Genomic DNA, 27,580 nt, shown 5'->3' on the forward strand with positions numbered 1-27,580 from the left:
CTCTGCCGCTTGGTGCTGGGACTTGGTTCTTATGCACTTCAAAGCCCCTGCTCCGTGTCCCCACAGCTGGAAAAATCCCATTTTAGCCCAAATCAGGACATCTTGCAGGAAAGCTGGGACTTGGAGGGCAGTTTTGGGCTTTTTGGCAATGCCCTTGCCATGCCAGGCTCTCCGGGGTGGTTTTGCTGCTGCTGCCACCCAGCCTGAACCGTCCCTGACACCCAAACCCCCTCCTCACATTGCAGGCGGACACACAGGGAGAGGATCTGGTTGCCACGACCTCCCAGCACGGCCCCAGGCTGAGAAATCCTGCTCATTTGTGAGGATTGTTAATTATTGATTCGCCCCCAGCCCGCCCGGAGGCTCCAGACGAGGCTCTGCAGCTCTCTGGAATATTTGCACAAACGTGGGGAGAAGTCTCATCCATTCCCATCCCATTCCAGATTTTAGGCATAGGGGGAAGTTTCATCAATTCCCACCCCACCCCATTCCAGATTTTAAGTCTCATCCCTCCCACCCCATCCCATTCCATATTTTAGGGCACAGGGGGAAGTTTCATCCCTTTCCATCCCATCCCATTCCATATTTTAGGGCACCAGGGAAAAGTCTCATCCCTTCCCACCATATCCAATTCCAGATTTTAGGGCATGAGGGGAAGTCCCATCCCATCCCACCCCATCCCATCCCATCCCATCCCATCCCATCCCATCCCATCCCATCCCATCCCATCCCATCCCATCCCATCCCATCCCATTTTACATTTTAGGGCACAGAGCAAAGTCTTATCAATTCCCACCCAATCCCATTCCATATTTTTAGGGCACAGGGGGAAGTTTAATTCATTCCCATCCCATCTCATTCTAGATTTTAAGTCTCATCCCTTCCCACCCCATCCTATTCCATGTTTTAAGGCACAGGGGGAAATCTCATCCCTTCCCATCCCATCCCATTTTACATTTTAGGGCACAGAGCAAAGTCTCACCCAATCCCATTCCACATTTTAGGACACAGGGGGAAGTTTAATCCATTCCCATCCCATTCCAGATTTGAAATCTCATCCATTCCCATCCCATTCCATATTTTAGGACATAGGGGGAAGCCTTATCCTCTCCCATCCCATTCTAGATTTTAGGGCACAAGGGGAAGTCTCATCCCTTCCCACCCCACTCCACATTTTAAGTCTCATCCCTTCCCACTCCATCCAATTCTATATTTTAAGGCACAGGGGGAAGTCTCATGCCTTCCTACCCCATCCTGAAATATTCCATATTTTAGGGCATGCGAGGAAGTCTCATCCCACCCCATTCCAGATTTTAGGGCACAGGGGGAAAGTCTCATCCATTCCCACCCCATCTCATTCCAGATTTTAAGTCCCATCCCATCCCATCCCAGATTTTAGGACACAGGGAAAAGTCTTATCCCTTCCCACCCCATCCTATTCCAGATTTTAAGTTTCATCCCTTCCCATCCCATTCCAGATTTTAAATCCCATCCCATTCCATCCCTTCCCACCCCATCCCATCCCAGATTTTGGGCCATGGGGAGGCCACAGCCCCCAAACAGCAGCAGGATCCCAGCAGATCCTGCTCATCCCCTTCTGGATTTTCCAGCCCCGCTGCTGCTTCTCCAGCTGATTTTCCTCAGGCAGGGCCAAGAGGCTCCTGCCACCACCCAGCCAGGCTCAGAGCTGTCCCCAGGGGTGACAACCAGCCCAGCCCATCCCGGCCCCTTCTCCCCCAGCATCCCAAGCTGCCACCAGCGCCAAGGAAAACGCCTGGATGTTCCCAAACGGCAAAGGCAGCACTCCCCCACAGCCTGCTGCTCCTCGGGGACAGCTGAGAGCAGCAGCAGCAGCAGCAGCAGCAGCAGCATGTGACAAACGTGACTCATGCTGGGCAGGGCACCCGAGTGACAGCGACAGCCCAGAGCTGCCAGGAGTGACAGCACAGAGCTCCCGGGAGAGCTCCGGGAATAACGGGAATAATGGGAATAATGGGATGTGTGCCCAGGTGTGGCAATGGTCTGGGAATAGCAGGGAATTCAATGTTCAGGTGTGGGAATGCTCTGGGATAACAGAATTCACTGCCCAGGTGTGGGAATGGTCTGGGAATAGCAGAATTCACTGCCCAGGTGTGGGGATAGCAGGGAATTCACTGCCCAGGTATGGGAATGGTAGGGAATAGCAGGGAATTCACTGTCCACGTGTGGGAACACCCTGGGAATAACAGACTTCCCTGCCCAGGTGTGGGAATGCTCTGGGGAAAATGGAATTCACTGCCCAGGTGTGGGAATGTTCTGGGATAACGGGATGAACTGTCCAGGTGTGGGAATGGTCTGGAATAATGGAATCCACAGCCCAGGTGTGGGGATAACAGGGAATAGCAGGCAATTCAATGTCCACATGTAGGAACACTCTGGGAATAACAGAATTCATTGCCCAGGTGTGGGAATTCTCTGGGATAATGGAATTTGCTGCCCAGGTATGGGGATAGCAAGGAATGCACTGCCCAGGTGTGGGAATGGTCTGGGAATAGCAGGAAATTCAATGTTCACGTGTGGGAACACTCTGGGAATAACAGAATTCCCTGCCCAGATGTGGGAATGCTCTGGGATAATGGGATGTGTGCCCAGGTGTGAGGATAGCAGGAAATTCACTGCCCAGGTGTGGGAATGGTCTGGGAATAGCAAGGAATTCAATGTTCAGATGTGGGAATGCTCTGGGATAACAGAATTCAGTGAGGAATAGGAGGGAATTCACTGCCCACGTGTGGGAATGATCTGGGGATAGCAGGGAATTCACTGTCCATGTGTGGGAACGCTCTGGGAATAACAGAATTCACTGCCCAGGTGTGGGAATGGTCTGGGAATAGCAGGGAATTCAATGTTCAGGTGTGGGAATGCTCTGGGATAACAGAATTCACTGCCCAGGTGTGGGAATGGTCTGGGAATAGCAGAATTCACTGCCCAGGTGTGAGGATAGCAGGAAATTCATTGCCCAGGTGTGGGAATGCTCTGGGATAATGGGATGAACTGTGCAGGTGTGGGAACACTCTGGGAATAACAGAATTCATTGCCCAGTTGTGGGAATGATCTGGGATAACGGGATGTGCTGCCAGGTGTGGGAATGTTCTGGGATAATGGGATGAACTGTGCAGGTGTGGGAATGCTCTGGGATAACAGAATTCCCTGCCCAGGTGTGGGAATGCTCTGGGATAATGGGATGTGTGCCCAGGTGTGGGAATGCTCTGGGGATAACAGGGATCCAGGGAAAACAGAAACCCAGGGAAAACCAACAGAGAGCCAGGGAAAACGCATCCAGGGAAAACAGAAACCCAGGGAAAATGGAGAGCCAGGGAAAACACATCCAGGGAAAACAGAAAGCCAGGGAAAACCCTTGGCTCAGGAGCAGTGGCAGTTTGGGTGCAGGGTTTTGGATGGATCCCATCACTCCCGCAGGAATGGCTGGCACCCAGGGATTGCTGAGCACAGCTGTCACACACCAGCCCTGCTCCCTGCCAGAACTCATCTTTCCCCTCCTTTTCCACAAGGGTGTCAGCAGAGGAGCCAGAGCCAGGGCTGGGAAGGGAGAGACATGGATCTGCTGGAGCTCAGGGCTGGAGGTGACACCAGGCAGGCTGTGCTGGTTCCAGGGTGCCACCTCAAATCCATCTCACTGGAGCCAAGGGTTTACTCTGATCCTGCTCCATCTACAGGGACAGGAATCTCTGATCCTTAATCATCCAAGGGGACAGGAATCTCTGATCCTGCTCCATGCACAGGGACGGGAATCTCTGATCTTTCATCATCCATGGGGACAGGAATTTCTGATCCTGCCCCATCCATGGGGACAGGACAGGGACAGGAATCTCTGATCTTTCATCATCCAAGGGGACAGGAATCTCTGATCCTTCACCATCCATGGGGACAGGAATTTCTGATCCTGCTCCATCCATGGGGACAGGAATCTGATCCTGCCCCATGCACAGGAACAGGAATCTCTGATCCTTCACCATCCACAGGGACAGGAATCTCAGATCCTGTGCCATCCAAGGGGACAGGACAGGGACAGGAATCTCAGATCCTGTGCCATCCAAGGGGACAGGAATCTGGATTTGGAGCAGAACCAGCTTGAACCCACCCCACCAGCAGCTCCACAGGGGGTTTGGAGCAGGAAAACTCAGCTCCATTAATTAATTATTTATTAATTTATGAACTGGCGGTGGCCGTGGCACAGCGCCTGCCACGCTGTGGTACCTGTGGGCAGCAGCCAGCCCCAGCCTGGCCCGAGTTGTGCCCAGTTTGAGGATTTATTTTAATGAATTGTGCCCAGTTTGAGGATTTGTTTTAATGAATTGCTGCATTAAAGGTGAGCCCTGGCAGCAGACCTGCAGGAAGGGAGCACGGGCAGCTCGATAAAATCAATGGGGTTTGCTTGGCCTCGGATGCTGCTGCTGCAGGAGGAGGATGTGGAGCACCAGCTCCGGGTGGGATGTGCCAGCCCTGGAGTGTTTGGGATGATGGGCACAGCCATGTGTCGCAGACATTTCTCCACAGAAATCCTTTCTTTCGGATTTCTGCGTCTTCTGGAAGCTTCAGAAGAGAAGGTAAACAATTATTATCAGCTGCTGGGGAATGCAACAGGGACACCTTGATTGGCTCATTTCCTATGTTTATAATTAAGGGCCAATCACCAGTGCAAGCCAGGGGACTGAGTCCTTGGCCACAACTTTGTTGTGGGATTCTTTTCTATCTATTCCATCCTAGCCTAGCTGCTCTGCAAATCTCTCTCTATATTCCTATTAGTATAGTCTTAATGTAATATATAATATCTTAATAAATCAAGCCTTCTGATTCAAGAAACAAGATTCACCGTCTCTCTCTCACCAGCTGCGACCCACTCAGGCACAGTTATAGCCATGGGAAGCTGCAGCTCCTTTGGGCCAACATTCCCACCCCTTTCTGAGCCTCTGTGACCCACGTGGGATGGAGAAAGGACAGGGAAAAACACCTTGGATGTGCCAAGCATGGCCCTGAGCTCGTGGATTAAAGTCAGAAAATCATGGAATGGTTTGGCTGGGAAAGGGACCTTAAACCTCACCCAGGTCCAGGGGTGGGCAGGGACACTTCCTATTGTCCCTGCTGCTCCAAACTCACCCAGCCTGGCCTTGGACACTGCCAGGGATCCAGGACAGCCACAGCTCCTCTGGGATACCCTGTGCCACCCTGCCATGCCATGGATGTGCCCGGCCCTGGCTCCTCCAGCCGTTTTGGGGCAGCAGCAGCAAAGCCAGCACAGCCTCAGGAGCTGCTGGGCCACCAAGGGAAGGCCCCAGGTGCCACCTCCAGCAGCCACAGGGGCTCCCTGTGCTCAGAGCAGCCGAGTTTTCCTCTGGGAGCACGGATTTGATCTCCTGGCAGTGCCACCATGACCTTGACCCCACCGGTGACACCGAGGGGCTCCATCCTGCATCCCACATTTCCCACTTTTCCCAGGGCTTTTTAAAAGCACCCACTGTGCCCTCTGATCCCGCCCTGCCCACGGCACTCCCACCCCTGCACAGCCCGAATTCCACACTGGGAATTCACCAATAAAACCCTGCTGAGCCACCGGGGGTCGGAGCTGCTTTTTCCTCCAAAATCCAGAGAAATTCCGTGCTGGATTCCAGCAGGATCCCCGCTCCGGGATGGGCTCGGTGCCTCCCGCAGCGCTGCAGTGCCCAGGGTTTGTGTTTTGTTTTCCTCCTCCTCCTCCTCCTCCTCCAGCGGCCCCGCGGGCCCGGCAGGAGCAGCCTCGGGGCCATTCCCACATTCCCACATTTCCACACCGTCACTCCCGGTGCCGCAGCCACGGAGCCTCCTGGATCCTACCGGAGCATCCCCCCCAACTCCCTCCGGATCCTCCCCCCACATCCTCCTGGATCCTCCCGGAGCATCCCCCCATATCCCTCTAGATCCTCCTGGATCCTCCCGGAGCATCCCCCTGGATATTCCTGGAGCATTCCCCCCATATCCCCACGGATCCTACCGGAGCATCCCCTCGGATTCTCCCGGATCATCCCCCCGGATCCTACCAGAGCACCCCCTCCATATTTCCCCAAATCCTCCCAGAGCATCTCCCCCAGATCCTCCTGGATCCCCCCGGATCCTCCCCCCGACTCCCGGCAGGGATTTCCCGGCATCAGCGCGGCCCCTCCGCAGAGGGGCAGCCCCCAACGCCCGGGATTTCTTCATCCCGGCAGAATCCCGATGGACCAGCCCCATCCCGGGACCACCTCCATCCCGAGCCCAGGAGGATCCTATCCCAGCACTTCCCCATCCCAGCAGTGCCTCCATCCCACCCCTGGAGCATCCTCATCCGGTAGGATCCCCGGAACAGGGACGGGGCACCCTAATCCCAGCAGGATCTCTGCTGATAGGATTATTCCCATCCCAGGAGCACCCCAATCCTGAAGCATCCCAGTCCAGGGGTCTTCTCCCTCAGGAGCACCCCATTCCCAGGATCATCCTCATCCTAGGAGCACCCCAATCCAGGAGCACCCTGTTCCCAGGGGTCTCCTCCCTCTGGAGCGTCCCATTCCCGGGGTTACCCCAATCCAGGGGTATCCTGTCCCTGGAGCACCCCATTCCCAGGGTTACCCTATTCCTACGGTTACCCCAATCCAGGAGCACCCCAATCCAGGGGTACCCTGCCCCTGGAGCACCTCATTCCCAGGATCATCCTCATCCCAGGAGCACCCCAATTGAGGAGCACCCCAATCCAGGGGTATCCTCCTCCGGGAACACCCCATTCCTAGGATCATTCCCATCCCAGGAGCACCCCAATGCTGGGGTCTCCTCCCCCTGGAGCACCCCATTCCCAGGATTCCCCCATTCCCAGGGTTCCCCCATTCCCGGAGCCATCCCGCATCCCCCAAGGTCACACCTGTAGGACCGAGGGGATGGATGGGGATGGCGGCACTCCCGAGCTCCATCGCTCCGGTGACCCCGCCGGCTCTCCCCACCCCGGCCACCACCGGGACCCTCCTTCCCCGCCGATCCTGCGGGATTTTCCCGTCCCCCCGTGTCCCACCGGGGCGCTCCCGCCGCTCACCTTCAGGTCGGGGGGTTTGGAGCGCGGCGGCGCCGGGACAGCGCCCGCCTCGGGGGCCGCCGCCGCCTCGCCGGCCTTGCCCTCCATCACTCCGTGACCGGGCGATTCCCCCGCGGCGCCGGGATCCTCCTCGGGCTGCTGCAGCTCGTCCGAGCGGCACCGCTTCATCCCGGGAGCGCCGTGCCCGCGCCGCGCGGGAGGCGCCTACGGCCGCAGCAGCGGTGCCGGCGGCGGCGGGCGGCGCCCCGGCGGCCGCTGCGGGGCCCGCGGGCTGCGCGGCCCCGGCCCGCCCGCCCCGCCGAGCCCGGGCCGGGCGGCGGCTCCGCGCCGCGGCGGCTCCGCGCCCGCCGCCGGCACCGGCATCGCCGCCGCCGCCGCGCCTGATGGGCAGCGCCGCTGGCCAATGGCGGTGTGAGGGAGGAGGTGTCTCGCGTGGTGATTGGTGGAGAGTGCTCAGTGGGCGGTGCTAGCGGGAGGAATTGACCAATGAAGACGCGCGGAGGGCGGGGCCGGCGCTGGTGATTCGCGGAGGCGGAGCGGAGCTGGAGAGGGGCGCGCCGCCTCCTGCCGAGCCGCTCCGCGCAGCGCGGGATGGGGGAACAGTAGGCGGCGTCCGAGCTCCCCCTTTCGCTCCCCCTGTTTAAATACATCATTTCATGGTCGTTCTCGTTTTTTGGGGAATTTTTGCTCGTCTCCCGCGGTGGTGCGCAGAGGCCGCGGGGAGAGGTCGGCGGCCGCGCTTAGAGAGACTACAAATTCCATGAGGCCTTGCGGCAAAACGGACTACAACACCCGGCATTCCCCACGGGGGTTAGGAAAATGAACTATATTTGGATGTAAATAAACTACATCTCCCAGCGTGCCTCGCGCGCGGGGTGCGCCCGGCCTCCTCCCCCTTTGCCCTGCGGCGCGCCGACAAACGTTCCGCGCACCCGCAGCGCGGCCGGTGGAGGCGCTTCCCCTCGGGAGAAGGCGGCGGCCGCGGGGGTCGGGGAGGCGGGAGGGGCGGGGGGTGGGGGGGGTCGGGACGAGAGGAAATCCTCGGGGACGTTCCTCCCCGAACGGCGGCAGCCTGGCAGGGCCCGAGAGCTGCCCGCGGTGGGGAGGGGATAGCGGGGCGGACCCGGAGGACATGGAGGGCGAGGAGGCCCCGTCATGGCGGGGTCCCGGCGGGGCCGTGCGGGAGCTCTGCCGCTCTTTCGGCCACTACAACCGGCACCTGGCGAGGCTGCAGCACAACCTGCGAGAGACCAAGAGGTTCTTCCGCGACGTCAAGTTCTCCCAGGGACATCCCTTCGCCTTGGCGCCCGCCGGTGACGGCCCCCGCTCCGCCTGGGATGGGGATGGGGGTCCCGGGGACGGCGGTGAGAGAGGGCAGGGGCGGGCGGGGTGTGAGGGTGAGGGGTCTGGGGGGGTAAAGGGGGAACCTCTGAGGGTGAGGGGTCTTTGGGGGGCTTGTCAGGGGTCTCTGGGGGCTTGTCAGGGGTCTCTGCGGGGCTTGTGAGGGTCGCGGTGCGGAGTGAAATGTCCGGTTTGGGAGGGCTCTAATGGGGGTTACAGGGCTGGAAGTGCCTGGAGGGTGGGAGAGGCTTTGTGGCTGTGATTTAGGATCGGTGTAAGGACAATATTCTTCTCCCAAAGGGTGCTGGGCACTGCCCAGGCTTGCCAGGGAATGGGCGCAGCTCCAGGAGGGTTTGGACAGCGCCCCAGGGATGCTCAGGGTGGGATTTTGGGGTCTGTGCAGGGCCAGGAGCTGCACCCAGCATCCCTGTGGGTCCCTGTCACGGGTTTATGATGGGGACCCCCTGCCCCTGACCCTCTCCAGAGAGGGGGTTCAGAAGGGGCAGCACAACGAGGGGCTGGCAATCCTTTTTTGTCCCGGAATTCCTGGGATTTGTGGCCTCACTGGGGGCTCTGTGCCCAGGGAATGAGGGGCTGCCATTCCCTGTTTGTCCCTGGGGCTCTGTGCTCAGCTGCTGCTGTTGACAAACAGAGCTGAGGGTGGCACCTCTGCTGCCACGGGCAGCACTTGGTGTTTCCATGAGACTGTCTCGTGAGAGGGGCTCAGAGTGACGTGAGATGTCCATAAAGGTTTTCTTCATTCATCCCCAAAAGGCTCCTGAGTCATCTCTCGTGGCCCCTTGTCTGGGATTCTTGTCCAGGGTTCTTGTCTGGGGTTCTTGTTCAGGATCCTTGTCCGGGATTCTTGCGCAGGGTTCTTGTCTGGGATTCTTGTCCAGGTTTTTTGGACCTGCTCATCTTGCACTCCAAATCCTGGTTTCATGTTCAAGCGTTGAGTTTTTTCTGTCTGTGTCTAAAAAAAAAGTGGTTTTGGGCTGATTTGTGGTTTGTTTTCCCCTTTGTGGGATTGTGGAGTTGTGGCTGGAAAGGTTTTGGGAGCACATTGGGATTTTGGGAAGTGGTTGCTGCTCCTCTCATCAGGCTGGGTGGGGAAGGAGATTTTGGGATGGGGCAGAGCCAGGTGAGCCTGTGATGTTTGGGATTTGGGATTGTTGTGCCTGGAGAAGAGGATTTGGGGTGATCTGATGAGAAAAATGGAATATTTCCAATATTTCCAAGGGATAGAGTGCCAGCAAATAGGGAATGGCCAGAGGGCAGGGAGAGATGGGATTTTGGGAATAAATCCTTCCCTGGGAGGGGCTGGGATGGAATTCCCAGAGGATCTATGGCTGCTCCATCCCTGGGAATGTCCCAGGCCAGGTTGGACCGTGGATAAAATGGAAAAAAAAACAGAAAAAAATTGATCAAAAGCTTGGAGCTTCCACAGATCCCGTAAATCCGAGCCGAGGCTGCTCTGCCGAGCTCTGGGTGGGTTTGGAGAGGAGTCCTGGTGAGAGCCGCCCTTGTTCCGGGGCGGACAGGCCTCCTTTGATCCCGGGAATTCATGGGATTGTGGATGTGAGGATGTGTGGATGTGTGCCCCGGGGCTGCCCCGCCGCTCCAGCGCCAGCGCCGGTCACATGGGCCGGGATGGGGCTGGGATCGGGATGGAATTGGGATGGGGCGGGGCTGGAATTGGGATTGAGCAGGGATGGAATTGGGATGGGGCGGGGGTGGAATTGGGATTGAGCAGGGATGGAATTGGGATTGAGCAGGGATGGAATTGGGATGGGGCGGGGGTGGAATTGGGATGGTACTGGGATGGGGCTGGGTTTGGGATGGGGCTGGGATTGGGATGGAATTGGGATGGGGCCGGGATGGAACCAGGGTGGAGCAGGGAAAGAATTTGGGATTGAGCAGGGATGGAATTGGGATAGGGCGGGGCTGGAATTGGGATGGGGCCGGGATGGGGCTGGGATGGAACCAGGGAGGAGCAGGGAAAGAATTGGGATAGAGCAGGGATGGAATTGGGATGGGGCACGAATGGAGCTGGGATGGGGCTGGGGTGGAACCAGGGTGGAGCAGGGATGGAATTGGGATAGAGCAGGGATGGAATTGGGATAGAGCAGGGATGGAATTGGGATGGGGCTGGGATGGGGCTGGGGTGGAACCAGGGTGGAGCTGAGATAGGGATGGGGCTGGGATGTAGCCAGGATAGAACTGGGATAGGGATGGAGCTGGGATGGAACCAGGGTGGGGCTGGGATGGGGCAGGGATGGAATTGGAATGGGGCTGGGATGGGGCCAGGGTGGAGCTGGGATAGGGATGGGGCTGGGATGGAGTCAGGATGGGGCAAGGATGGGGCCGGGATGGAATTGGGATGGGGCAGGGTGGGGCAGGGATAGGGCCAGGGTTAAATTGGGATGGGGCTGGGATGGAGTCAGGATGGGGCAGGGATGGAATTGGGATGGAGCAGGGATAGGGATAGGGCTGGCATGGAGATGGGATGGGGCCAGCATGGAATTGGGATGGAGAAGGGATGGGGCTGGTGTGGAACCAGGGATGGAGAAGGGATGGAACCAAGGTAGAGCTGGGATGGGGCAGGGATGGAATCGGGAGATGCCAGGATTGAACGAGGGTGGAGCTGGGATGGGGCTGGGGTGGAATTGGGATGGAGTCAGGATGGGGCAGGGTGGAGCAGGGATGGAATTGGGATGGGGCAGGAATGAGGCAGGGATAGAGCTGAGATGGAGTCAGGATGGAGCCGGGGTAGGGAATGGGGCTGGGATAGAGCTGGGGTGGAACTGGGATGGGACTGGGATGGAGCCAGGATGGAACCAGGATGGGGCAGGAGTGGAGCTGGGATGGAGCCAGGATAGGAATGGGGCTGGGATTGAACCAGGGTGGGACAGGGATGGAATTGGGATGGAGCAGGGATGGAGCTGGGATTGAACAGGGATAGGGATGGGGCTGGGATGGGGCAGGGATGGAACCAGGATGGGGCCGGGATTGAACCAGGGTGGAGCTGGGATAGGGCAGGGTGGGGCAGGGATAGGGCCAGGATTGAATTGGGATGGAATTGGGATGGAGCAGGGATGGAATTGAGATGGGGCTGGGATGGAGCAGGGCTGGAGCAGAGTTGGGGCCGGGATGGAGTCAGGATGGAACCAGGGTGGAGCAGGGCTGGAGCCGAGTTGAAATTGTGATGAAGCCGGTATGGATCAGGGATGGGGCTGGGATGGATCAGGGATGGAGCCGGGATGGAGCTGGGATGGGGCTGGAATGGGGCTGGGATGGGGCTGGGATGGGGCTGGGATGGAGCTGGGATGGAGCTGGGATGGAGCTGGGATGGAGCTGGGATAGAGCTGGGATGGGGCTGGGATGGAGCTGGGATGGAGCTGGGATGGGGCTGGGATGGAGCTGGGATAGAGCTGGGATGGGGCTGGGATGGAGCTGGGATGGAGCTGGGATGGGGCTGGGATGGAGCTGGGATGGATCAGGGATGGGGCTGGGATGGGGCTGGGATGGGGCTGGGATGGAGCTGGGATGGATCAGGGATGGGGCTGGGATGGGGCTGGGATGGGGCTGGGATGGGGCTGGGATGGAGCAGGGATGGAGCAGGGATGGAGCTGGGATGGGGCTGGGATGGGGCTGGGATGGGGCTGGGATGGATCAGGGATGGGGCTGGGATGGGGCTGGGATGGAGCTGGGATGGATCAGGGATGGGGCTGGGATGGGGCTGGGATGGAGCTGGGATGGATCAGGGATGGGGCTGGGATGGGGCTGGGATGGGGCTGGGATGGAGCTCCAGCCCCTGGCATGCCCAGGAATGTGGCTGCATCCCTCAAAACTGGGAAATTCTGATCCCGCTTTTTATTGAGTCCCTCCCACCCTGGATCTGTGTCTGTGCTGGTCACGGGGTGTGGAATAATGGGAAAAGTGTTTTAACCTCAGATCCTGGAGAAAAAAATGGACTTGGGAGGACCTTGGGAAAGGTGTTTCAACCACAAATCCTGGAGGGTTTGGCAGGACTTTGGAGCAGTTTTCCAGTAGCCAAAGGAGCTCCAAGAAGGCTGGAAAGGGAAATTTTCATCTGGAAAAGGGAATAAGGAAAGGTTTAGATGGGATATAAGAATAAATTCCTCTCTGTGAGGATGAGGAGGGGCTGGGATGGAATTCCCAGAGGATTCGGGGCTGTTCCATCCCTGGGAGTGTCCAAAGCCAGCCTGGAGCATCCTGGGGTGCTGAAGGTGTCCCTGAATGGCAGAGGAACAGGAGGAGCTTTAAGGTCCAACCCAAACCATCCAAGGATTCTCCATCCATATAAATAATCCCTCAATAATTTCATTTAAACTTCTGTATCCCAGTCATTTTTTGGAGATAATTTTGCTGGGTTTAAGGATCCACCAATTCCAAGGAGATATTTTTGGAGATATTTTTGCTGGATTTAAGGATCCACCAATTCCAAGGAGATATTTTTGGAGATATTTTTGCTGGATTTAAGGATCCATCAATTCCAAGGAGAGATTTTTGCTGGATTTGAGGATCCATCAATTCCAAGGAGATATTTTTGCTGGATTTAAGGATCCACCAATTCCAAGGAGATATTTTTGGAGGTATTTTTGCTGGATTTAAGGATCCACTCCTTCCTGGAGTGAGGAGAAGGAGCTCTGCTGCCTCTTCAGCCCTCCCTGAATTGCTTTTTTCATGCTCCAGATCCTGAATCCCAGCAGAAGCTCCAAGCAACGTCCCCAGATCAAAGCCATCCTACAGATGAAGGCTCAAATGTGCAATTTGTGGGATTTTTTCTCAGATCTTTATCTTTTGTGAGCTCTTGGTCAGCTTCCAACCCTCTGGTCACTTGATGTGGCTTTTGAAAGGCTTGTTTGGAAAACAAAAATCCCAAAAAAATCACATTTCAAAGAGAAATTCCTCCCTTCAACAACTCCCAAACTTGGAGTTTGGGGTATTGTGGGGCAGTGCTGATCCACAAATAGGATTTTTCCTTAATTTTGGGGTAGAAAAACTCCAAAATCCTGAAAGATTTGAGGGGAAGGCAAAGCTTGGGCAGGGTTTTAAATGAGCTTTAAACCAATCTAAAACTACACAAAATGCTCCAAATTTGGCTGATTTTAATTAAAACTGAAGTGATTAAGCTGTCAAGAGTGAGGAGAGAGATGTGTTGTAGGATCTCTTTAATGGGGTTTGGAGTGTGAGGAGGGGAGGATTTTGTTTTCCTCACAATTCAGGCTGCCAGAACATGACTCATGAAAAAAAAAAATAAAGAATTTTAACAGCAATTTTAAACAGAATTTTTAACCCTATAAAATCCAGTATCAGAGCAATCCTGGTGCTTTGTACCTCTCAAATTGGGCATTTTTTTAGGGGCTGGTTGTTCCATTTTCCCATTTAATTTCATTTTTTAGGGATTTTTGTGCTCCTGATGAGGGATTTGTTTGTGATTTGTGTTTTTGGGGCTGTCAGAGTCACTCTGTGCTGTGCACGAGGGTAATGCTGAATTTAGCTCTTGCCAAAGCTGCATTTAGGGCTTTTTAAAAAGGAAAACAGGAGCTAAACTCAGCCCTGAGCCTGAATTAGCACAGCCAGGTGATGCTTGTGGGGTGGGAGGGAGGTTTGTGGGGTTTGGGAGAAGTTTATGGAGTTTGGGAGAGGTTTGTGGGGTGTGAGGGCCATTTGTGGGGTATGAGGGTCATTTGTGGGGCGTGAGAGAGGTTTGTGGGTTTGGGAGAAGTTTGTGGGCTCTGAGGGAGGTTTGTAGGGTCTGAGGGATGTTTGTGGGGTCTGAGGGATGTTTGTGGGGTCTGAGGGAGGTTTGTGGGGTCTGAGTGTCGTTTGTGAGGTCTGAGAGAGGTTTGTGGGGTCTGAGGGAGGTTTGTGGGGTCTGAGGGAGGTTTGTAAGGTCTGAGGGAGATTTGTAGGGTCTGAGTGTCGTTTTTGGGGTCTGAGTGTCGTTTGTGAGGTCTGAGGGAGGTTTGTGGGGTCTGAGTGTCGTTTGTGAGGTCTGAGGGAGGTTTGTGGGGTCTGAGTGTTGTTTGTAGGCTCTGAGTGAATTTTGTAGGGTGTGAGGGCCATTTGTGGGCTCTGAGGGCACTTTGTGGGGTCTGTGGGAGGTTTGTGGGATGTCAGCGACATTTGTGGGCTCTGAGGTAGGTTTGTAGGGTCTGGGTGATGTTTGTAAGGTCTGAGGGCTGTTTTGTGGGATGTGAGTGATGTTTGTAGGGTCTGAGTGCCATTTGTGGACTCTGAGGGCCGTTTGTGGGGTCTGTGAGAGGTTTGTGGAGTCTGAGGGCGGTTTGTGGGCTCTGAAGGCCATTTGTGAGATCTGAGGGCAATTTGTGGGGTCTGAGCGACATTTGTGGGGTCTGAGTGTTGTTTGTAGGGTCTGAGGGAATTTTGTAGGGTCTGAGGGAGGTTTGTGGGGTCTGAAGGCCATTTGTGAGGTCTGAGGGCAATTTGTGGGGTCTGAGCGACATTTGTGGGCTCTGTGGGAGGTTTGTGGGATGTGAGCAATGTTTGTGGCTCTGAGGGAGCCTTGTGGGGTTTGAGGCTGTTCCAGAACCTTCTGGCTGGCAGCAAAGTGCCTTCCCTGGGGCTCATCCCTCTCCAGGCTGTTGGGATTCTGTGCTCCTGTAACAAAACAGAATTAATCCTTGTCCTGTGTTGGCACTGCAGGAACTGCCCCATCAGCAGCTCTGGATGTTCCCCTGGGCTGTGGGGCTGCACTGTCCCGTTTTTAGGGTCAAACCCTGATCCCTGTCCCTGTTTCAGACCCCATTTTTAGGGCCAAACCGCAATCCCTGTTTCAGACCCCATTTTTAGGGCCAAACCCTGATCCCTGTCCCTGTTTCAGACCCCAGCCCTTGATCCCTGTCCCGCTTCAGGCCCCATTTTCAGGGGGATCCTGATCCCTGTTGCAGGCCCCATTCTTAGGCCAAACCCTGATCCCTGTTCCCATTTTAGGCCCCATTTTCAGGGCTGCATCCCTGACCCCTGTCCCCATTTCAGGCCCCATTTTTAGGCCCAAACCCCTGATCCCTGTCCTGTTTCATGCCCCATTTTTAGGGCTAAACCGCTGAGCCCTGTTTCAGGCCCATTTTTAGGGGGATCCTGATCCCTGTTCCAGGCCCCATTTTTAGGATCAAGCCCTGATCCCTGTCCCCATTTCAGGCCCCATTTTTAGGATCAAACCCCTGATCCTTGTCCCCATTTCAGGCCCCATTTTTAGGGTCAATCCCTGTTCCCTGTCCCTGTTCCAGGCCCCATTTTTAGGGTCAATCCCTGTTCCCTGTCCCCATTTCAGGCCCCATGTTTAGGGTCAATCCCTGTCCCCATTTCAGGCCCCATTTTCAGGGTCAATCCCCGTTCCCTGTCCCCATTTCAGGCCCATTTTCAGGGTCAATCCCCGTTCCCTGTCCCCATTTCAGGCCCCATTTTCAGGGTCAATCCCTGTTCCCTGTCCCCATTTCAGGCCCCATTTTTAGGGTCAATCCCTGTCCCCATTTCAGGCCCCATTTTCAGGGTCAATCCCCGTTCCCTGTCCCCATTTCAGGCCCCATGTTTAGGGTCAATCCCCGTTCCCTGTCCCCATTTCAGGCCCCATTTTTAGGGTCAAACCCCTGTTCCCTGTCCCTGTTCCAGGCCCCATTTTTGGGATCAATCCCCGTTCCCTGTCCCCATTTCAGGCCCCATGTTTAGGGTCAATCCCCGTTCCCTGTCCCCATTTCAGGCCCCATTTTTAGGATCAATCCCCGTTCCCTGTCCCCATTTCAGGCCCCATTTTCAGGGTCAATCCCTGTTCCCTGTCCCCATTTCAGGCCCCATTTTTAGGGTCAATCCCCGTTCCCTGTCCCCATTTCAGGCCTCATTTTCAGGGTCAATCCCCGTTCCCTGTCCCTGTTCCAGGCCCCATTTTCAGGGTCAATCCCCGTTCCCTGTCCCCATTTCAGGCCCCATTTTTAGGATCAATCCCCGTTCCCTGTTCCAGGCCCCATGTTTAGGGTCAATCCCCGTTCCCTGTCCCCATTTCAGGCCCCATGTTTAGGGTCAATCCCCGTTCCCTGTCCCCATTTCAGGCCCCATTTTCAGGGTCAATCCCTGTTCCCTGTTCCAGGCCCCATGTTTAGGGTCAATCCCCGTTCCCTGTCCCCATTTCAGGCCCCATGTTCAGGGTCAATCCCCGTTCCCTGTCCCCATTTCAGGCCCCATTTTCAGGGTCAATCCCCGTTCCCTGTCCCCATTTCAGGCCCCATTTTCAGGGTCAATCCCTGTTCCCTGTCCCCATTTCAGGACCATGTTCAGGGTCAATCCCCGTTCCCTGTCCCCATTTCAGGCCCCATGTTTAGGGTCAATCCCCGTTCCCTGTCCCTGTTCCAGGCCCCATTTTCAGGGTCAATCCCTGTTCCCTGTCCCCATTTCAGGCCCCATTTTCAGGGTCAATCCCCGTTCCCTGTTCCAGGCCCCATTTTCAGGGTCAATCCCCGTTCCCTGTCCCTTGCAGGCCCCAGCCCGGTGTCGTTCCCCCGGCACGAGGAGGAGCAGCTGCAGCGCTCGGTGAGCTGGAGGCCGTGCCTGCTGATCCTGGGCCAGAACTGCCGTGCCAAGGGGCACCTGCTCAACACCCTGCTGGGCCAGGAGCTGCTGCCCACCCCTGGCACTGCCACCCAGGAGCCGCTGCCCACCCCTGGCACTGGCACTGGCACCCAGGAACTGCTGCCCAGCCCTGGGACGGGCACCCAGGAACTGCCGCCTGGGGCTGGCACTGCCACCAAGGAACTGCTGCCCACCCCTAGGACTGGCACCCAGGAACTGCTGCCCAGAGCTGGCACCCAGGAATTGCTGCCCAGAGCTGGCACCCAGGAATTGCTGCCCAGAGCTAGCACTGCCACCAAGGAGCTGCTGCCTGCCACTGAGACTGGCACTGAGGACCTGCTTTCGACCCCTGAAGCTGGCACTGCCACCAAGGAACTGCTGCCTGGGGCTGACACTCCAGAGCTGCTGCCCACCCCCAGGGCTGACACTCCAGAGCTGCTTTCTACCCCTGGCACTGTCACCGAGGAGCTGCTGCCCACCCCCAGGGCTGGCATGGACACTGAGGAGCTGCTGCCCACCCCTGGGACTGGCACTGAGGAGCTGCTGCCCATTGCTGAGGCTGCCACTGAGGAACTGCTGCCCATGGCTGGCACCACAGAGCTGCTTCCCACCCCTGGCACAGGCACTGAGGAGCTGCTGCCCACCCCTGGGAGTGGCACAGGCACTGAGGAGCTGCTGCCCACCCCTGGCACTGTCACTGGCACCGAGGAGCGGTGCCGGCGCCGCCGCGTTCGCTTCACGCACGGGGCGCGGCCGCGGCTGAGCCTGGCACTGCCCGGGCAGTACGAGCTGGTGCAGGCGCTGGTGGCACACAGCGGGCACTGGGACACCATCCCCGAGCAGGACCTGCAGGTGCCAGGGGACGCCGAGGATCCCGCACAGAGGGTGGCAGAGCTGGAGGTGGTGCTGCCCTGCGCGCTGCTCAAGGTCAGGGTGGCACCGTGCCTGGCACTGCCACTGTCCCTGGGGAGCTGGGGGTGGCACTGTCATTGTCCCTGGGGAGCTTGGGGTGGCACTGCCACTGTCCCTGGGGTCCTGGAGGTGGCACTGTCACTGTCCCTGGGGAGCTGGGGGTGGCATTGTCACTGTCCATGGGGAGCTTGGGGTGGCACTGCCACTGTCCCTGGGGAGCTGGAGGTGGCACTGCCACTGTCCATAGGGAGCTTGGGGTGGCACTGCCACTGTCCATAGGGAGCTGGGGATGGCACTGTCACTGTCCATGGGGAGCTTGGGGTGGCACTGCCATTGTCCCTGGGGAGTTTGGGGTGGCACTGCCACTGTACCTGGGGTTCTGGAGGTGGCACTGCCACTGTACCTGGAGAGCTTGGGGTGGCACTGCCACTGTCCATAGGGAGCTGGGGATGGCACTGCCACTGTCCATGGGGAGCTTGGGGTGGCACTGTCACTGTCCATGGGGAGCTTGGGGTGGCACTGCCACTGTACCTGGGGTTCTGGAGGTGGCACTGCCACTGTCCATAGGGAGCTGGGGGTGGCACTGCCATTGTCCCTGGGGAGCTTGGGGTGGCACTGCCACTGTCCCTGCCCTGGTCTGTGAAGAATTTGGGGTGGCACTGCCACTGTTCCTGGCATGTGGGGGTTGACATTTACAGCCCTGATAAATTAATTCCCCAATTGTCCCTGATCTGGTCTATAGGAAGTGTGGGGTGGCACTGCCACTGATCCATGGGGAGTTTGGGGTGGCAATGCCACTGTCCCTGCCCTGGTCTGTGGGGAGTTTGGGGTGGCACTGCCAGGGTCCTGTTCCATAAATTCCCCTGCTGGCTCTTTCCTGGCACACTTGTCCTAAGTTTTGTCCTGACACTCCAAGGTTTGGTCCAAAATGAGGAATTTTGAGTTGTCCAGGAATCAACCTTGTCCTAAACTGGGCTAAAACTCCCAGGATTTGGTCCAAAATAAGGAATTTGGAGTTAGGGTCAGATCAAGATCTGCTTTGAAGAATTCCAGTTTTTTGCTGTGTGAACGACTCCCAGAGCGTTTTTCCACAGAAAAAACCTCTCAAACCTCCTCCTTTTTCCTTTTTCCCAGGAAGTGGACATCGTGGTGGCTCCATGCCGAGGCTTCCAGTCAGCTGAGTCCACCCTGGCCGAGTTTGTGGACCAGGTGCTGCCCGTTGTCACCTTTGCCATCAGCGAGCCCCAGCTGTCCCCGTCGGACCAGGCAGAACTTCGGCAAATCAAACAAAAATTCTCCCTCCCCATCTTCTTCCTGCGAATCCCCGAGGCCGGCGGCGAGCTGAGCTCTCCCAAAAACCCTCCCAAGGACAACAAATCCCACCCTAAGGACGACAAATCCCACCCCAAGGACACCAAATCCCACCCCAAGGACACCAAATCCCAGCTCCACCTGCAGCTGCTGGATCTGGAGTACCTGAGCCCCTCGAGCCCCTGCGGCTGCGGCGCTCCCGGCTCCTCCATGCTGGTGGAGCAGCTGGAGAAGCTGAGGCTGCTGAGCTCCTTCTCCAGGCAGGTGCTGCAGCAGCACCTGGTGGAGGCAGCCACGAGGCTGAGCGAGGTTCACGGGCGCTGCCTCAACATCTTCATCAACCAGGCCTTCGACATGCAGAGGGACCTGCAGATCACCCCCAAGAGGTTGGAGTACACGCGCAGGAAGGAGAACGAGCTCTACGAGTCGCTGATGGGCATCGCCAACCGCAAGCAGGAGGAGATGAAGGAGATGATCGTGGACACGCTGGGGAATATGAAGGAGGAGCTGCTGGAGGATGCTGCCACTATGGAGTTTAGAGGTGAGAGGCAGGTGGAGGGTTTGGGGTGGTTTGGTGAGGGGGGGAGGTGGGAGAAATGCAAAATTGGCATGGGGGTTTGGTGAGGCTGCAGCCTGTGATTCCTGGGTGGTCACAGAGCCCTAAACACAAATCAAAATCTGGGATCAAGCAGATCCTGATGATAATTCCAGGAATTCAGTGAGACTCCAACCTGTACTTCCTGGATGGTCATAGAGCCCCAAATATGAATCAGGGGTCTGAATCAGAGTCAGCAGATCCTGACCACAATAATTGATGGATTCACTGGGATTCCAACCTGCAATTCCCAGATGGTCACAGAGCCCTAAACACAAATCAAAATCTGGGATCAAGCAGATCCTGATGATAATTCCAGGAATTCAGTGAGACTCCAACCTGCAATTGCCTGGTGGTCCCAGAATGCTGAACATGAATCAAAATCAGGGATCAAGCAGATCCTGACCACAATAATTCCAGGAATTCAGTGAGACTCCAACCTGCAATTCTTGGATGATCCCAGAACCCTAAACAAGGGTGAAAATCCAGGGATCAGGCAGATCCTGACCATAATAATTCATTAATTCAGTGAGACTCCAAAATGCAATTCCTGGATGGTCACAGAGCCCTAAGCATAAATCAAAAGCTGGGATCAGACAGATCCTGACCACAATAATTGATGGATTCAGTGAGGCTCCAACCTGCAATTCCTGCATGGTCACAGAGCCCTAAACAAAATCAAAATCCAGGGATCAAGCAGATCCTGACCACACTAATTGATGAACTTAGTGGGATTCCAACCTGCAATTCCCAGATAGTCCCCGAACATGAATCAAAATCTGGGATCAGACAGATCCTGACCACAATAATTGATGGATTCAGTGGGATTCCAACCTGCAATTCCCAGATTGTCCCTGAACATGAATCAAAATCTGGGATCCAGCAGATCCTGACCCACAATAATTCCAGGAATTCAGTGAGACTCCAACCTATATTTCCTGGATGGGCACAGAACCCCAAACACGGATGGAAATCAGGGATCAGGCAATATCCATTTGTTTTGGTAGGATCTGTTGGATGAAGTGATAGTTACCTTGGATAAAAGAATTGTGGATGAAATGGTCATAATCTTGGATAAAGTCATTAATAATCTTGGATAGAAATCATTATAATAAGCTTGGATAAAATAATGATGATAATATTGGATAAAATCATGATGATAATATTGGATAAAATCGTGATAATAATATTGGATAAAATCATTAATAATATTGGACAAAATTGATAATCTTGGATAAAATGATAATAATATTAAATAAAATCATTATAGTAATATTGGATAAAATAATGATGATAATATTGGATAAAATCCTGATAATAGTATTGGATAAAATCAATAATCTTGGATAAAATGATAATAATATTGGATAAAATCATTATAATAAGTTTGGATAAAATAATGATGATAATATTGGATAAAATCATGATAATAATATTGGATAAAATCATTAATAATATTGGATAAAATCAATAATCTTGGATAAAATGATAATAATATTGGATAAAATCATTATAGTAATATTGGATAAAATAATGATGACAATATTGGATAAAACTGTCATAATTGTAGATAAAACAATGGTGATAATATTGGATAAAACAGTGATGATAATCATGGATAAAATAATAGTAATATTGGATAAATAATAGTAATGTTGGATAAATAATAGTAATCTTGGGTAAAATGGTAATAATCTTGGAGAAAATGATAATAAATCTTGGAGCAAATGATAATAAATCTTGGAGCAAATTATAATAAATCTTGGAGAAAATGATAATAAATCTTGGATACAATAATAATTAATAAATCTTGGAGAAAATGATCGTCATCTTGTCTAAAACAATAACAATGCAATTCTGGCGTCATTGAGAAGATCATTATTTCAAACACCACTAGGATCAGCGTGTGCCCCTCAGAGCCCCGCTCAGGACTGTTCTCCCAACACCCCCAGACCTCCAGGATGGTTTTTCTCCCTTTCCCTGCAGACATCATCATCCCCGAGAGCGGCGAGCCCGTCAGCTCCAAGGACATCAAGCGCTGCATCCAGCAGATCCAGGAGCTGATCATCTCCAGGCTGAACCAGGCTGTGGCCAACAAGCTGATCAGCTCCGTGGATTACCTGAGGGAGAGCTTCGTGGGCACCCTGGAGCGCTGCCTCAAGAGCCTGGAGGAGTCCTGGGAGGGCTCCGTGCACCCGCCCCGGGGGCTGGAGAAACCCCGCGAGGGATCCGTGCACATCACCAGCAACTATCTCAAACAGGTCTGCAATGGCTGGGGTTTGGGGTGCTGGAACTGCCAGGGGCCTGAATTTGGGTAAAATGGTCAAATTTTGGCCATAAAATACGTAAAAACTCTGGAGAAACCCCAGGGATGGATCCGTGCACATCACCAGCAACTATCTCAAACAGGTGGGGATTGGAGCTGGAATGCCTGGGGATTGGGGTGGTGGAACTGCCATGGGCCTGAATTTGGGTGAAGTGGTCAAATTGTGGTCATAAAATACCTAAAAACTCTGGAGAAACCCCAGGGATTGATCTGTGCACATCACCAGCAACTATCTCAAACAGGTCTGCAATGGCTGGGGATTGGGGTGCTGGAACTGCCAGGGGCCTGAATTTGGGTAAAATGGTCAAATCATGGCTATAAGATGACATAGTAAATCAATTATCTCATAGACCTGTAAAAATAATCAAATTTTGGCCATAAAAATACCTAAAAACTCTGGAGAAACCCCAGGGATGGATCCGTGCACATCACCAGCAGCTATCTTAGACAGATCTGGAATGGGGCTGGAATGGCTGGGGTTTGGGGTACTGGAACTGCCAGGGGTCTGAATTTGGGTGAAATAAGCAATTTATGGTCATAAAACACACATGAGATAATACAGTAAATCAATTGTCTCATAAACTTGTATAAAATAATCAAATTATGGTCTAAAAACTCAGGAGAAACCCCAGGGATGGATCTGTGCACATCACCAGCAACTATCTCAGACAGGTCTGGAATGGCTGGGGTTTGGGGTGCTGGAACTGCCAGGGGCCTGAATTTGGGTAAAATGGTCAAATTATGGCTATGAGATGACATAGTAAATCCATTATCTCATAAATCTGTGTAAATAATTTAATAATAGCCATAAAGACACCTTAAAACTCTGGAGAAACCCCAGGATGGATCCGTGTGCATCACCAGCAACTATCTCAAACAGGTGGGGATTGAGGTGCTGGAACTGCCATGGGCCTGAATTTGGTGGAAATAAGCAGTTTATGGTCATAAAACACACATGAGATAAATTAGCTCCTAAATCTGTATAAAATTATCAAATTATGGTCATAAAACCACCTAAAAACTCTGGAGAAACCCAGGGATGGATCTGTGTGCATCACCAGCAACTATCTCAAACAGGTGGGGATTGAGGTGCTGGAACTGCCATGGGCCTGAATTTGGGAGAAATAAGCAGTTTATGGTCATAAAACACACATGAGATAATAACTTAGGTCCTAAATCTGTATAAATTTATCAAATTATGGTCATAAAAACCACCTAAAAACTCTGGAGAAACTCTGTGAGGGCTCTGTGCACATCACCAGCAGCTATCTCAGACAGGTGAGGATTGGGGTGCTGGAACTGCCATGGGCCTGAATTTGGGTAAAATGGTCAAATTATGGCTATGAGATGACATAGTAAATCCATTATCTCATAAGTCTGTATAAATAATTTAATAATAGCCATAAAAACATCTTGAAACTCTGGAGAAACCCCGGGATGGATCTGTGTGCATCACCAGCAACTATCTCAAACAGGTGGGGATTGGGGTGCTGGAACTGCCATGGGCCTGAATCTGGGTGAAATAATCAATTTATGGCCATGAGATAACACAGTGAATCAGTTATCCCATAAACCTGTATAAAATAATTGAATTACAGCATAAAAACACACATGAGATAACACAGGGAATCTATTATCTCATAAACCTGTATGAAATAATCAAATTACAGCCATGAAATGCGCATGAGATAGCTCAGTAAATCAATTAGCTCCTGAATCTGTATGAAATAATCAAATTATCTCCTAAATCTGTATAACCAGTCTAGAACCACCCATGAAATAACAAAATAAATCAATTATCTCCTAAATCTTTACAAAATAATAAATTTATGGTCATAAAATACCATGAGATAACACAATAAATCAACATCAACGCATAAATAAATTATCTCATAAACTTTTCTAAAATAATCAAATTATGGCCTAGAAGCACCCATTAAATAATAGAATAAATCAGTTATCTCATAAACCTGTATGAATTAATCAAATTACAGCCTAAAAACACCCATGGAACAACACAATAAAATTAGAAACACCGATGAAATAACACAATAAATCAATGTGAAATAACACAATAAATCAATGTGAAATAACACAATAAATTAATTTTCTCCTAAATCTGTACAAAATAATCAAATTACAGCCTAAAAACTCCCATGAAACAACACAATAAATCAATTAACCAAGTGATTCATGGACTATCCCAATTTTTGCCATTTTCACAGGCTCTGGCAAAGCTCCTGGCTGGCAGAATTCCCATTTTTTCCCTCTATTTTCTGCTTTTCCAGATCCTGAATGCAGCTTATCACGTGGAGGTCACGTTCCACTCGGGTTCAACAGTGACCAGGATGCTGTGGGAACAGATCAAACAGGTGTGGATGCTTGGAAAAAAGGGAATTTTGGAGCAAAAAAATCCTCTCAGCTGCTCCCAAAATTCACTCTGGGTCTTTATTCCTGGTGATTTCCATGCCTGGAAGTGCCCAAGGATGGAGATTGGAGCATCCTGGGGTGGTGGAATGGGATAAAATTTAAAATCCTTTCCAGTCCAAAGCATTCTGGGAATTCCAGGATTTTCATTCCACAATATTGGTGGGAAAATCAGGGAGAGCTGTTTCCAAATTAGTGAAATTCCCAGGGAAGGAGCTTTTTGTGGGGAAATTCCAGGTGTTGGAATCAGCACTTCCTGTAATTAGTGGGTAATTAAATTGCTTTGCCTCACCCTTCATTAGAAACCACAGAATTCCAGAGTGGATCCCTGTCCCAGGAAGGGAGGAGGAGGAGGAATCTTGAATTTGTTCCCACTCTGAGCTGGGATTGTTGGAGGAAAAGTTTTGTTCTTGCTCATCCATCCAAGCAGGGAATAAAGTTCATAAAGTTCCAGCTCAGAGCAGGAATTCAGGAGGAAGTTTAGGTTGGATTTAGGAAAAAGGTTTTTACTAAAAGAGTGATAAAGTTCTGGAATGGGAGGTGGTGGAATCAGCATCCCTGGGTGTGTTTGAAAAAATATTGGATGTGGTACTGGGTGCCTTGGATTGGGGCTGATTTTTGGGATTTGGGGCTGATTTTTGGGATTTGTGCCATGGATGTGGGTTAATTTTGGGATTTGTGCCCTGGGTTGGGGTTGATTCTGGGGATTTGTGCCTTGGATTTGGGGTTGATTGCAGAGATTTATTTGTGCCTCGGATTGGGGGTGAATTTTGGGATTGGTGCCTTGGATTTGGGACTGATTTTTGGGATTTGTGCCCTGGATTGGGGCTGATTGCAGGGATTTTTGCCTGGAATTGGAGGCTAATTTTTGGGATTTGTACCTTGGATTTGGGGCTGATTTTTGGGATTTGTGCCATGGACTGGAGACTTATTCCAGGGATTGGTGCCTTGGATTTGGGGCTTATTCCAGGGACTTGTGCCTTGGATTTGGGGCTGATTTTGGGATTGGTGCCATGGATTTGGGGCTGATTTTTGGGACCTGTGCCATGGATTTAGGTTGATTTTTGGGATTGGTGCCTTGGATTTGGGACTGATTTTTGGGATTTGTGCCTGGAATTTGGGGCGTATTCCAGGGATTGGTGCCTTGGGTTTGGGGCTCATTTTTGGGATTTGTGTGTTGGACTGCGGGCTGACTCCGGAGATTGGTGCCTTGGATTTGGGGGTGATTCCAGGGGTTTGTGCCACGGATTTGGGACTGATTGTAGGGATTTGTGCCTTGGATTTGGGGCTGATTCCAGGGGTTTGTTCCGTGGATTTGGGGCTGATTGTAGGGATTTGTGCCTTGGATTTGGGGCTGATTCCAGGGGTTTGTTCCGTGGATTTGGGGCTGATTGTAGGGATTTGTGCCTTGGATTTGGGGCTGATTCCAGGGGTTTGTGCCACGGATTTGGGGCTGATTGTAGGGATTTGTGCCTTGGATTTGGGGCTTATTGCAGGAGTTTGTGCCACAGATTTGGGGCTGATTTTGGGGATTTAATTGAGGCGCTGGGGCTGGGTTGAACTGGACGATCCCAAAGCTCCTCCAGCTGGTGACTCCATGACTCTGGGATCGTGACTCCGTGGTTTCCCCAGATCATCCAGCGGATCACGTGGGTCAGCCCCCCGGCCATCACCAGCGAGTGGAAGAGGAAGGTGGCCCAGGACGCCATCGAGAGCCTGAGCGCCTCCAAGCTGGCCAAGAGCATCTGCAGCCAGTTCCGCACGCGCCTCAACAGCTCCCACGAGGCCTTCGCCGCCTCCCTGCGCCAGGTGCGGGGAAACCGCCCGGGACAGCGGGAATGGGGAGGGAAACTGGGGTTAAACTGCTGAAACAGCAAAAAACTGACTGGGAGATTGGGAATGGGGATGGGAATTGTGGGGTTAAACTGCTGAAACAGCAAAAAACTGACTGGGAGATTGGGAACGGGGAGGGGAATGTGGGGATTAACTGCAGAAAGAGCAAAAAACTGACTGGGAGATTGGGAATGGGGATGGGAAATGTGGGGATTAACTGCAGAAACAGCAAAAAACTGACTGGGAGATTGGGAATGGGGATGGGATTTGTGGGGTTAAACTGCTGAAACAGCAAAAAACTGACTGGGAGATTGGGAATGGGGATGGGAATTGTGGGGTTAAACTGCTGAAACAGCAAAAAACCGACTGGGAGATTGGGAATGGGGAGGGAAATGTAGGGATTAACTGCAGAAAGAGCAAAAAACTGACTGGGAGGTTGGGAATGGGGATGGGAAATGGAGTTTTAACTGAAGAAACTGCCCAGGAGATCAGGAATGGGGATGGAAATGTGGGTTGTAAGTGCAAAAACTGCCCAGCAGATCGATCTGTCTGTCTGTCTGTCTATCTATCTATCTCTCTATCTCTCTATATCTATATCTATCTATCTATCTATCTATCTATCTATCTATCTATCTATCTATCTATCTATCTATCTCTAAATATACATATAAGTCTATATATCTAAATTTATATTTATATATTTTTATATATAAATAAAATATCTATAATATACAATAATATAGATTTGTATAATATATAAATAATATATCTGTAATATATATATTTAGATATAAATCTATATATCTAAATCTCTATATCTCAATGTGTATATCTATCTAAATCTATATGCATCTCTAAATCTATATGTAACTCTAAATCTAAATATCTACCTAAATCTATCTATAAATCTAGGTATATCTAAATCTCTATATTTAAATATATAGATACATATAGATATATAAATCTATATATCTAAATCTATATATTTAAATCAATGTAGTTAAATCTGTATATCTATCTAAGTCTATAGGTATCTCTAAATCTGTATGTAAATCAAAGCATATATGTATCTAAATCTATATATCTATCTAAATCTATATATCTACCTAAATCTACCTATAAATCTATGTATATC

The 27,580-nt window shown here is 52.5% G+C and overlaps 2 protein-coding genes across 2 annotated transcripts in view; one reads left to right on the forward strand and one right to left on the reverse strand.

Moving 5' to 3' along the window:
• Positions 1-7,259, reverse strand: part of TMCC2 (transmembrane and coiled-coil domain family 2) — a 36,998-nt gene extending 29,739 nt beyond the window's left edge. Inside the window, exon 1 of the mRNA XM_063177749.1 lies at positions 7,091-7,259. Within this exon, the coding sequence (XP_063033819.1) occupies positions 7,091-7,258 (168 nt within the window). The 5' untranslated portion in view covers position 7,259. The remainder of the gene's footprint in view (positions 1-7,090) is intronic.
• Positions 7,260-8,129: 870 nt separating this feature from the next.
• The window catches only part of DSTYK (dual serine/threonine and tyrosine protein kinase), a 30,060-nt gene continuing 10,609 nt past the window's right edge, over positions 8,130-27,580 (forward strand). Inside the window, exons 1-6 of the mRNA XM_063178218.1 lie at positions 8,130-8,454; positions 16,950-17,968; positions 19,088-19,805; positions 21,846-22,120; positions 24,474-24,557; positions 26,245-26,421. Coding sequence (XP_063034288.1) covers positions 8,223-8,454; positions 16,950-17,968; positions 19,088-19,805; positions 21,846-22,120; positions 24,474-24,557; positions 26,245-26,421 — 2,505 coding nt within the window. The 5' untranslated portion in view covers positions 8,130-8,222. The remainder of the gene's footprint in view (positions 8,455-16,949; positions 17,969-19,087; positions 19,806-21,845; positions 22,121-24,473; positions 24,558-26,244; positions 26,422-27,580) is intronic.

This window comes from Melospiza melodia, chromosome 28, assembly GCF_035770615.1.
Source record: "Melospiza melodia melodia isolate bMelMel2 chromosome 28, bMelMel2.pri, whole genome shotgun sequence".
NCBI classification, from domain to species: Eukaryota; Metazoa; Chordata; class Aves; order Passeriformes; family Passerellidae; genus Melospiza; species Melospiza melodia.